At 39.6% G+C, this 12,956-nt stretch overlaps 1 protein-coding gene across 4 annotated transcripts in view; it reads right to left on the bottom strand.

Annotated features, from left to right (window-relative positions):
- The window catches only part of LOC122982445 (calmodulin-binding transcription activator 1), a 51,561-nt gene extending 40,366 nt beyond the window's left edge, over positions 1–11,195 (bottom strand). For 2 of the 4 annotated variants that reach the window (XM_044351737.1, XM_044351735.1), the window contains exons 1-2: positions 10,903–11,195; positions 6,945–7,046 (exon numbers count right to left, since the gene is read on the bottom strand). In XM_044351737.1, coding sequence (XP_044207672.1) covers positions 6,945–7,046; positions 10,903–10,927 — 127 coding nt within the window. In that variant the 5' untranslated portion in view covers positions 10,928–11,195. The remainder of the gene's footprint in view (positions 1–6,944; positions 7,047–10,902) is intronic. The other 2 variants (XM_044351736.1, XM_044351734.1) reach the window with 2 other exon arrangements.
- Between the last annotated feature and the right edge of the window lie 1,761 nt (positions 11,196–12,956).

The raw sequence follows: 12,956 nt of genomic DNA, 5'->3' as shown, positions 1-12,956 counted from the left end.
ACATGGTCGCTTCTGAAATCAGGTTACTGCTGAAACTGGGGGAATGATCAGATTACTAATGTGTGTATAAACATACTGAATGTGAAAAGACACAACACTGTTATGAAGACGTTCTCATAAGAGCCCAATAGTTAGATGTTATTTTTTACAGCGAGCACAAAATAATAATCTCTACATTGTGGGTGATGTTATGTTGTAAAGTTGCATTTAAACGTTGTATTTATTTATTTATTTTTACACACTAAAATGTTTAATTGGTTCACTTCTTATATTTTGCATAGAAGAACTTCTACAAAAGGCATTTCCACCCTGTTTTATTAGCTGCTAAACTAATATTTGCAGGCTAATTAAAGGCAAGGCCCTCCCACATTCAAAGCTCTGTTTTGCTGTAGCACATATCTAAAAATCTAATTTACAGATTAGATCTATCAAATCTAATTTATAGATTAGATCCATTCCAATCAGACATACAGTGCATTCAGAATAATTTTTCAAGCACATTGGATTTGAAATGAAACAGCAGGTACTGTATGGGGTTAAAGTGCTGACTTTCGGCTTGAAGAGGGTTTGATGGTGTTCACGTTTTTGGGCCAATAGTGACAGCCCTTTCTTTCCATAGTCCCACACTTATAAGACAAAGTAGCAGGGTAGTAATCCTAAACATCCAGACAAGGAAACCAGGGAGTTTTTAATTACCAAACTGTGGAATATTTTTGACTGGCCAAGTCTGTCACCTGACCTGATCCCAAGCGAGCATTTGTTACACTTGCTTAAGACCAGACTGGAGGCGAAAAGCCCCCAAAACAAGCAAGAAATGAATACTGCTACAGTAAAGACCTGGCAGAGCATCATCAGGGAACAAGCCAAGTGTCTGTTGATGTCTATGGATCATGGATTTCAGACAGTCACTGACTGGAACGAGTCCTCAAGCAAAATTAAATGTAATATACTACTGATTTAAGCCATAAAATATGTATTATTTATTTAACAAAATACCAGTGCTATGTCATTTTACAATATCCAAATGAAGCCAAATATTCTGAAATGTTGTCCTGTTGTTTGCAGCATCACCACCGTAATGGACAAACCACTCAGTGCTGCATTTATTTGACATTTATTCAGTACTGTGTGGATGCTTTTGCAGCTAAATTAACACTAAACTATATAGAGGAAAAAAGTCATGATGGTGAAGTAGAACGTTCTCTGTCTGTAAACTATTATAGACATGGTCTTTTTATAGTAATTGCCTTTAAAAAAGCCTATTGTACATATAGATCAGATTATACAGAGGGCTACTGCTCAAGGTTTTATCTCAGATACAGATGACTGTATTTCCTTGAAGAACAGGCTAGCTACTGTTATATTTTAAATAGCACACTGTGCTTTGTGCTGTTAAATAAAGCATGTGTTTTAGATGTGGCACTTATTTTTCAGATGTTCAGTGTTGGCCTCTAATCTGGGAGTCCTTGTCTAACTTGAGAGGGGCCTTGTTTTTACACTAGAACGTTTCTTACGAGGCTCTCAAAGCATACAAAAGTGAACTCAACATAACTGTTGAGTGCTGAGGTTTCTTTTCTGAACTCTCGACTGTTTCGTTCTTTCAGCTGCTATTTATCTACACCAGTAATACTTCAACAGCTATATGTCTACTGTTCCCTCCACCAGGCATTTCCACAGATGTAAAGGAAGAACTGTGAGCGTTCCAACAAAGTACTGCTTACTAATTAAAGATTTGTCCACTGTGGCATGAAAATGCACATATACTGTAGACTGTGCATCAGCTGAAAACAACCCACAGGGGAATAGCTTGGATGCCAGATTTGGAATAGGTTTACAGAATATAGAAGAGCTCTTCCTAATCAAATTGTCTGATTTGATCAATGCATGAACAACAAATTACCCACAAAAATCTGGCTTTGAAAATGTAAATGTAGCTTTTTTTTTCCTTTACCAGAAGCTGATCAAAGCTTGAAAGGCGCACTCTACTTCTTGCATTTCCTGTGAACTCTCCTGTAAGGTTTAATATTTATTTTGGATTCTAAACAGCAGGCTTAATGACTGCTTGTACATTAGCCAAGAAAGGGATACACAGAAAACTACTATTTGGTTGTAAAACACTAAAGTGCAAGACAGGCTGATACCCGAGCTTGTTACATGAGAGGATGTGCTGAGCTGAGCTGGCACACTGGAGCCAATTACATTCTAAGTCTTGATGAGCGAGCTCACGTACAAAAGGCTAAACAGGGAGAGGGGCTCTGTTGAACAGAGGCTACAGGTCTACAGCTTTCATGTTGCCATCACTGGCCATTTGTGTGCCGAACAGTGGCAGCCTGTGCATGCCCCTTCATAATTCACATCACTCTCTGTCAAATGGGTATAAATATATATATTTCTGTGTGCTGATGTTTGGATTATCACTGATCCTGGCTTCTAAGCAAACACTTGGGCCGAATTTAAGGGTATCTGTCATGCTAGCTTGCTCCAGCCCCACCCTAGAGACGAGAGCGAGGGTCATGAGACTGGAAAGGCTGACAAAAACAAATCTTTAATCAATATCCGAGCCCTGAACGCAAAACCCTCTCTCTTCCGTCTCTGTCTCAGAGCGCTCTGGGAGTGACAGTTTTTCTTTTTAATCTGTGCCCACATTGTGGAGAAATTGCAAGCTAATGTTTTGGCTATAGATCATTCAACAAATCGCTGCTGGCGGTGCATATCTAAAGTAACAGTTTGAATGCAAACATTTTCCACAACAGTTCAGTGGCTAATATGGCTTAAGGATGTGAAGGGCAGTGTAACAGTATCTGCTCTTTTGTAGCTTTACCTGAAACACGTAGGAGGCGAATCAAAAAAGAACAAACAGTCCTGTGGATAAACATTTGGCTTTAATCTCTGTCCAGTAAGAAGGGCTGTGAAGCTGAATTAGGCCTATGGCAATGTCTATTATCATTAGGTTGGATGACAGCCATCCACTGGGCAGGACCAAAAATGCCCCTAAGAGTTTAGCTCCAAAATTAGCCTGGTTAGCCAAATGAGATTAGCGCAGACATATTTCATCAACTGTGGTGAGAAATGTCAAGCCACCAGAAACAAAAACATACTCCTTCTTCTGCTGCAGATAAACTTTGGCCAAGCAACAGGATCTCAATTGTAGGGACTGATACAATATGTAAATAAACAAACAAAAGAAAAGCATATCATCCTTTGCAAAGGTGCTCTGGCTGTTATTGTAGAGTCTCATATCAAAATTGCGGCCTAATTATGGTCACAAATGCATCACTTTAACATCCTGCAACAACTGCCTGTTTTTTTGCATATTTCATAACATATTTTAACTAAAGGGAACTCAGCTTATTTGCCTACATTGAGTCCCTTTAAAGATAGAATAAGCAGCATTGTTTCACCTGGAGATGCATCGTCATCTGTTTCACCTCCTGCAACTAACAATGTTTGTTCCAAAGCTCCCTTTTTTGAAGAAACTGATATTTTGATCACATAATCCCTGTATTATATGGACAGAATAATACTCATACACTTAAGCGCTCACTGTGAGGGGGGGACAGAAACAGTATAACATCACATATTATTTGAATCGTTTTACTTGCATCACTAGCAGGGGATTTGAAAGAACAACTTTCAGTGTGTGTACAAACCACGCATGCACATCGAGAAACACAAAAGCACACAGGCCTATCACAATAGACAGAAGAGAGGAAAACAGAAATGGCATTCATCCACAACATGCACAGAAAAAAAATTCCCACTGGCTAGCTACATGCAGTTTCTACAGCATGCACTTTCCTTAAAAAGGGATGTAAAAATATAAGTAAGTGAAATGCCAAGACATGGCAATAGATATGGAGGCAGGTATCTAAATTTAAACAACTGTAGTGCTACGGATGTGTCATGCCGTAAGTGTAATGACCAGATCTGGGTGGACCAAAAGTTCAAACCAAATGTTAACATGGTGAAAGACGTTACAAGATGAAAAAAATCTAGACAAAAAAATGTGGTCAAATGTGAAGCAGCCAAGGTGCAGTGGTCAGCTAATGACATGCTGCCAATTAAAAGCGATCAATCTGGTTGTGAGGTGTGAAAAAAAGAAGGTGGAAAGGTAAAGAGGGGGTTTAACCTGCGGGAGGCTATTACGGTGGCCTTTACAGTAATGGGATATTTCCCCTGTAGCCTTCAGATTAGGACACTTTCCTGTGATTCAGATAAGACCCAAAAATTCTTGCTGACGTCAATAATATTTTGTGGCCAAATGTCATGAATTCCAGGCTCATTAAATATTAATAGCTCTCTAACATGTGATTAACTTAACAAAAACGATTTATCTTTTTTTATCTCTTTGAACGATATTTCGTTTTGTCACATTTCGGTTATACGTGATAGTCCAGAAATCACTCATTTCAAGAGGTTTGAAACATCATAAAACTTGAATATCCACTATACATCATCAATTTCATAAAGTTTTTTCTACAAGGAAGACTTTTGTGGTACTTGGCCACAGAGAAGTCCATAGCCTCCTACTTGTAGGGGGATCCTGAACTGAGCTTTACTACAACACAAGACAATTAAAGCAGTGTCAAATTTCCCTGGCAGTTATAACAATGATTGGCCAGCAGTCCAGGGGCCAGTCTCCCCACAGCCTGATGGCTCTAGATGGGGACATGGATAGGAGTGTGTAGACTTAAAATAGCCATGTGTTAGTGTAGGAGTGGGAAACCAATTATCTTTATCATTTGGCCTATAGCCTGTTCGATAACGCTCTTACATACAGTGAAATTACTAACCGCCCACGAGCACAAAAAAAGTCTTACTCAACTCCAGTATGGCGTTGCTATGTTACAACAAAACTACAACAAAGAGAACATTACATGACTTCTCTAAGATCTAGGATGAGTGTTTGACCTGCAACACACACAACAGCTGCTGTAAGAGACGCAAAAGGTATTTTTTTCTCCTCCCGGTGGGAAAGATATAAAGAGTCTGAATAATACTGGATTCTTCTGGACATCGATATACAATACCAGTCAAAAGTTTGAACACATCTTCCCATTCACTTGGATGAGAAAGTGTGTCCAAACTTTTGGCTGGTATTGTATAAACAGCTGTGTTACCACCAGACGAGATGCAACATGTGCATTGTGGCAGCGTTCATTGTTCACAATTACATTGTTTACATTCCCCCAATGGTTATACCCTAGACGCACTCTGGCTCTATGTGGTTATAATAGTATAGCATAATGTAGCATAATAAGGGAAGACTGTCAAAAAGTCAAACAGCAGAAAAAAAAGCCTGGGCCTATTACTGGAAGTTCAACAAACATGCACACATGGTTAACTGCCTGCAACAAACTGAAAATGACTCTTTATGTGTTCTCTGCCCTCACCAAGCTCACCCATCCATAAAAATCCCATCTCAAGGAGAGCAAAGGTGAGGTCTCTCTCTCCTACTCCCTCTCTCTCTCTCTCTCTCTCTCTCTCTCTCGTGCTCTTTCACTTTCTCCCTCTTGCTTACACATGCACACAAACAAAGCCCCTCTTTCTGTATCATAACTACTCCCACAATTACTCAGACGATTACTCAGATCAATGGTTTACCTGCCTGTTCGAGCTGCTGTATTCTGCCACAGAGTGTCCTGGCGAGGCAGAAAAACCTCCAGGCTTGAACGCATTAAACAGGATGTCTGACATGGGTACAGGATACTGTAATACCACGCAATAACATGAGGGAAAATAGCAAGACCGGCAAAATGTATTGTCAGTCACAGCTGTCACACATGAGGGGGTAACGCAAAAGTCTACCAACAATGTCCCCGTTACAGTCTACACCCCTGTTTCATAGATTTTGCGGAGGCAGTCCCCCACCATTAAATCTCTCAAAACATTCTCTTTTAAAAATATACCAAGAAGATTTGGTGCAGCAGAGCTCTTCCAGTGACAGATATCGAGTGAGGAGTCTAATAAGGAGTTGGGGGTGATTTCAGACTCTCTATTTAGAAATGACAATACATGAGCACACTTAATTACCCAGTCTCTAGTCTAGATCAACAGAGTCTTCCAGCAGTGAAGAGACTGGTGTATTTATTAACAATGAAGGGGCTCCTTTCTGCTGAGAAACAATCTGCTTTACAGCTGACAGTTTTTTCAATGGGCAAAGACAGAGGCTAAAATTCAGACACATTTTCTAAAGAGGAATGAAAGGAAAATCACCCACAAATAAAAACAAGACTTTGGCCTATATTTCTGACTGATTTGTTTTGGTCGTGACAGAAAATAGCACTAGTGCGCAGACTTGTAAGTGCACTGAAGCAATTCCCACAGAAGCTGGTTTTTACAAGTCATAAAAACCTCAGCTATGATGTTGTGTTGTCTTTGTTCTTTGCCCCTAGACTACAGTTCTCATAGAGCACAAATGTAATGAGAGGGAGGCAGAGGCACAGATTAATCCATTTGAAGTAAAAGAAAATATCAGAGGATATTAATTTTTTCAGCAGTTAATAAATATTTTGGTCATACACAATTTAATTTTGCAACATTTTAAAGCCATCTATTTTTTAACCTGGGTTGTTTTTCCCCCCCCTCATCGAATGCTGGTTTAAGAAAAGCAGAGAAAAGGCAAGTAGAGGGCCATAATTGATGGCTCAAAGTGTAAGCTTTCTCTCTGAGGGTCTGCTCAGGTCCTGATCCCCTGGCCTCAACCTGAAACAATCACTCTTAGTTAACGACAACACTTCAGCTATTGACAGCATGATCCCGTAAAGCAGACACTTCAATCAACAGAGCAGCCGGAGGTGTTGTGTTGGAAGAGAATAGAAGAAGGAGGGGGCATGGGGACAGATGAAATCAAGAAGTAAATAAATGAATCGATGAATGAATAATAGATTGGCCAGCTAGTGGCCTCTTGGAGCAGCAATGCAGTATTAATAACTGACTCTTACTGTTCGTCTCTGTGTCATCACTGATACTCTTAGGTGGACCATGGCCAGCATAACACACTGCTGATCTGTACATTCGATCCGGATTACGAATTTTCTTCAGTCCTTCAGGAGGCAAAGAGAAAAGTAGAGAAAATCGAGGAAAAGAAGCATTCTCCCAGTCTGTGGTAACTAAGCAAACTCCCCATGCAAGCAATATCAACAGAGGCTAGACAGTATATTGAAATACATTTAAAATACACAAGAGTTGTTGGGCAAAATAAGACGATAATAATGATAACAATAATAATAATTATCACAATAAATCACAGTGAATTTGTCTGTTGTCATTTAAAACAGTGAAGTTTTTTGTCTCTATAAGAAATATGGCCAGTAATAAGGGTCACTGTAGCTCTGCCCCACTTTGATATGGTTCAATAACACTCCCTATTGTATCAGTGGTAAGCTGGATAAAATCAATACAATCAATCAGTGGAGACCGTGCAAAGCAGTCAGTAAAGGTCTATTACAGGCAGGCATTAGGAATGATACGTCTCAGCAACCACAGACCGGACCTGGGTCCCATCCATCCACGCCTCGCTGATTCAATTAAAAGGCTGGAAAAAATGTACCGCCTGATTCAACACAAAACTGGGAGAGTAAGTCGTCCGACATCACGAGGAGGTTAAATTCATCCTTCTTTACAAAACAGCGGAGAAATATTTATACCATTGCTGCACAAGCACTTTTGTAAGTTAATGGCTGACTGCGTGCTTACTTGATGTTTTGCTGCCGCTTCACCATGAACTTTGAGTGAAATGATAACATCATGAAACTTTTTAATCTGCACCCGATTGAAAAATAAAAGAGAAATATTACTTCCTGCTCAGCTGAGACTACAGGCTTAATTCACTACATTTTAGAAAACAACCTTTGCTGATTGTTTCTGTTGTCACCAAAGTTCCAGCTGCTTTACCCTTAGATATACTGTATGCAGGTTACGTATCACACCTGTGTGAGTATGTTAGGCCTTGCGTTTATATGATTTTAAATTAAAGTAAATATGCTACACTGTTATGCTAGGTCTACAAAAAAACTGACACTATCAAAGATTCAACTTCAAGATTTAACTTTAACACTGTGTTTCCTTTCCTGGTGAGTCCCAACATACAAAGTGTTAGTAACGTAGGTTGTGTTTACAAATTTCTTTTCTCAATTTTTGGCTCTTATACAGAGATATTTTTACGAGTCTCTGCTCTGGTAGATTCATAAGACCATTGGCTGAAGTTTTATCCCAAGGAGTCTCAGTGTAAGACATATCAAGCCTGTCTTTTCAGTGCCCTCCAGGCTTTGTACTTAAAATAACGGACCCACAGTGCTTTTTATGAGTGTGAAGAAAGAAAAAAAAACACCCCCAAGGGCCCTGACAATCAGTTAGGCTGGAGAGAAATACCCCAGGATGTAAACATTACACCACTGAGTGAGACTGGGTCATGGCCCCTGGGTTTAACACAAGATGTAACCCTCAGTTGTTATGGGCCATCATAAGACCTGCCAAACAACTAAGAGAGATCAGCACTGCCTGCATACCACAAGGACAAAAGGTTAAGGAAACACTGTTCAGCTCTCTCAGCAGCTACCCGACATCCAGGGACACGTCATGTAAAAACTGTAACAGGGATGTCCAAAAACCATGTTCTATATTAATGAATAGCCAAAACTAAGAAGAAAAAAAACTGGATGCAGGAATAAAGATTCAGCATGGGAGCTCTATGTAAAAGCTTCAAGGGCCAGGTTTGCATGAGGCGACATTGCATTTACATGAAGGTATGAAGCTCTCTCACTCTCTCTATGTTCCCCTTCCTCCTCCTCCTCCTCCTCCTCCTCCTCCTCCTCCTCCTCCTCCTCTTTTTTCCACTGACCGGCCTCACAGGAACACTGAAAATAACTTAAACCTGCTCACCAATGGGACTTTCAAGTCAGGGTTTTCAGTGAGAGCCTGCTGTGTTGGAGAGGCATCGCGATTAACAACTGGATCCTATTTGTTAAGTTCTGCTATCTAGATGAATACATTAGGACTATACAACACACAGTGAAGTCATTACTATCATAAAACCAGATGTCTTCATTTTTTGTCATAGACCACAGACAGATCCTTCATACACTAAGTGTGCTTCTGTAGCTCAACATCACCCCCTGGTGGGACTCTGTTTAGTGGTTGGCACACTGACATTCAAACAACTGAATTCCCAGTGTTTTATCGTTTCCCCTCATATGGACGGAGGTAATTTGTTTACACTCGTTTGAAACATTAAAGTAATTCCACATCAAGAGGAATCCACATTTGAGGGTACTGACACCACACACTGACAGAGGTCTGTTCAATTTCGGAGCCTGCAACAATACGTTATGAACAGCTCGGAAACAGCTGGACTTAACGATTTATGTAGAAATCTTTTTTTTTTTTTTTCACTGTTTCTCAAATTATGCAGCCAATTTAAAAGTCTAGGATGACTCTTTTGCATCACCCAGAGGGTCAATATAAATCAATAAATATGAAAAAAACACCACACATTTAGAAAAAATGCAAGAGCATACTGTCTTAATGACCTATAATTATACTCATTTCTGCTCATCAAAAAACCTAAACCCTCTCAAGTTATAAACTATTGTTATCACAGTGAGTTTAGTCCATAAGAAACAACTTAACATCAACATAAACAAGAAAATGTGATTAACGCCAGGTTAACAAGCTCCAATATTTTCCAGATTTGTTTTTAAAAATGTGAGTTTAAGTTGCTATGTTTTTAAGAATTTCATCCCTGTCAAATGTGAAACAGAGACTGTAAGTACGTAACTCACTCCAGTCTGAATCTAATACTCTTAAAAGTGGAAAGCTGCCATGAAAACATTTTTTACAATATATGTATTTATTTTTATACAGTCATTGTTTAATTACTCACCCAAATACTCCATGGGCCTATGTGAATAGGAGCAGGTCTCTTATGGATATGTTTTGCAGTAAAATATCCCACTAAGTAAGTCTAATGGGTTTCATTTTAAGTTAGTGAGCCGTGTGAAATAAGCTGAGGAAAAAAGTCATCATTTTGTCCTATGTGTAAAGTAGTGTAATGGGCAGGCAGGCTGCTGGAAATCCTACTCTCCATGCTCCCTGTTTCCTCTGGTGTGATGGCATTTCATTTCCAGCGCGATAGGGCATTACAAGCGGAGCGGGCATTACAACGTTGTGGTGTCCGTGTCTCAAACCAAATATAGGCCAAGTACTATTAGCCTAATTGGAATTTGGGAAACATAATCACTGACTTAAAAAAAAAAAAAATACATCACTTCTGACTCGCAAACACTATTCGCTGAATGCCAAAGAAAACCCTCGCGCTTCAAGGGGGAACTGAACGACCCTTTCAAGACGGCAAAAAAAATATAAAACTAGACTTGTACATTTTAAAACAGATATGCCCATATGATTATCGCAATGCCTTCAAAACAAGCTGCAAACAGCGGCTGCAGAGGACAGTCGTATTGACAGATAAACTACCACAACCAACCCGCTTTTTAAAGCTGGGTAATAAGGGAAGAAGTTAGTCGATGCCAATGACATGTTGTCATTAACTTAGCCTTGTTGTTAACAACTTGAATTGCTACGTCTCTTGATAAGCATCCAGAGCAAAACGCACGGTAAACGCGTTACTTTTACCACGCTGACAATTTGTCCCCGTGGCGGTGCTTTAGATGTGGGCTACGATGGGAATAGCAGCTGGCTAGAATGCAAGCTAATATTAGCTGGCTAGGTGATGTCTCCACGTTTTAGCTGCCTATTCGGAGGAAAATAGCGGAGCCGTTTTCAACCGAAAAAATTCTCCACTTGTCCTCTCGCGTGTGTCATCTCCGCGCAGAGTTGCAACTGTTCCTAAAATCACACAGCGGTCATACTAGTAAATTAATCCCATTATATTTCTCTTACCTTCCGGCTTGTTTTCGGCAGCCATTTCCCCTTCACGCGCAACATCCTCCTCCTCCTCACGACCGTGGGTACCACGCGCGTGCACGGCGAGGACAGCACGAGGAGGGACTGGAGGAGCAAGCGGCGAGTCGGTCCGACCGAGGCGAACTTATCATTGGCTGTGAGGCGGTGACTGACAGAGAGGCTCCGGGATGAAAAACACATCTCCAATCACCTTGGCACCACCAGCCGTGTTTTTTTTTTCTTTTTTTCTTTTTTTCTTTTTTTTTTTTTTTACAGTGAATTTAAAACAGCTCAGAGACGCTGCAGGTCTGGCATGACGCTTTTGTTTAAAGCTGATGACGCGTTATTATATTAAAAGGAAATTACTTAATGTTCAGTGGGTTATGGCTGCATCTTTTAGCCATAATTAAAACTAATTACAATGTGAATATTAAATGTTTGTCTTTGAGCCGTCCCACTGAAGTTGTTTAACACTAGGTACCTGGGTGACACAAGGTAGTACATAGCCTAATTAGGCTAAATTAACTGTTTAATGGCCTTTATTAAGTTTATTTAAACATATCTTTAGAGATAAGTCTGTTGATCAAAACTGATAATGGCTGTCTGATCTGTTTCATACAACTACTGATAACTGGAGACCCCTCTACTGATGGTCAAAGAGGTCTACTGATAACTGGAGAAAAATGATGTTGCCAGTTTTACATAATCATCAATAACAGAATAATTTTTGCATGCCTTGTTTTGATTTTAAGGCTCAGTTTGCTTTATTTTCACTCGGATGCGGGATACTGGTTTCCTTCCAGGGAGTCCTAGGCACAGATATACTAAAAAACAAACAAACAACGAAACACTTGAAACATTTTAAACAATAGTAGACCTACGTCTGCACAATCTGCCAATCAAATGTCAGATGTCTGTTTACATTTGAAAGCCCGGAGACTAGTTTGTTCCCTTGTAGACCTCACTGATTATAGATAGTGGCAGCTTAATAGCCTGCTGCAGGCTGGTCCTAAACGCAGAATTTCCGGCCGCAGGGATTTACAGGAGGTGGATCGACCTAAACAGTTCTGTCAGCTACTGGGGGGGTCGGTGTGACAGATTTGAAAACTTCTATCATTATGGCGCAGTTACATATAGGCTTGACAAATAGTATGGCTACGTTAAATGACTCCAGGCAATCTAATTACAGATCATTGTGCTTTACAGACTTTGGTTTTGGCACTCTCGCCAACTACAGCACTTAAGGACAGCCGTCATCCTATATTAACAGGCTGTAGATCGCCAGTGCTGAAATGCAGTGTATAGTTTGAGGTGGTGGTGCTGAAAGGACAGCTCCTCCGCTGCCTGCTACTCGTGCGCCTTGTACAGCCAACGGCTTTGTTATTGCAAGGAAAGTAATAATCAGCTAATGAAATACCTAATGTGGTGAAGTGATTTTCTCGCCCTTTGCCTTAATTGCTTCTAGGTGGATAGGCTGCAGACAATAAGCCCACCCTTTTAGAATGGCATGCATGTATCCATCTATCTTCTAAATAATGTATGTTCATTTTTTAACATCTGAAATATCACGTTGTAGCCAAATGCATTTTTATCTAACATGTCACATTAAGTGACTTTTATGTATTTCCATTTACATAAAAAAAAATAACGGGCCAAATTGTAAATGGTTAACTGCAGTGTTAAATATAATAATAATAATTAAGTTTATTTATATAGCAGTTTCCTTAATCATGTTACAAAGTGCTTCACAAAAAGATAAAATACAATAAAAAATAATAATACATATGAATGGATAAATTGAAATAAAATACAATTTTAAAACCTTTTTTTTTTAAAAAGAAAAGACAAAAGAATGTTTTAAGAAGAGATTTAAAAGCAGTGATAGATTTAGCAAACCTAATCTCGGCAGGTAAGTCTTCCAGAGTTTGGGGGTTAAAATGTCACTCTACATGTTATGCTAGAAACAGATCTCTAAGCGCCACTCCTTATACCAATAAAGACGAATACCTGCAAATTTATAAAACTTCAAAATGTCAACACAACATGAACAA

This window comes from Thunnus albacares, chromosome 5 (genome assembly GCF_914725855.1).
Source record: "Thunnus albacares chromosome 5, fThuAlb1.1, whole genome shotgun sequence".
Taxonomy (NCBI): domain Eukaryota; kingdom Metazoa; phylum Chordata; class Actinopteri; order Scombriformes; family Scombridae; genus Thunnus; species Thunnus albacares.
This window is presented reverse-complemented; position numbering and strand designations above follow the sequence as displayed.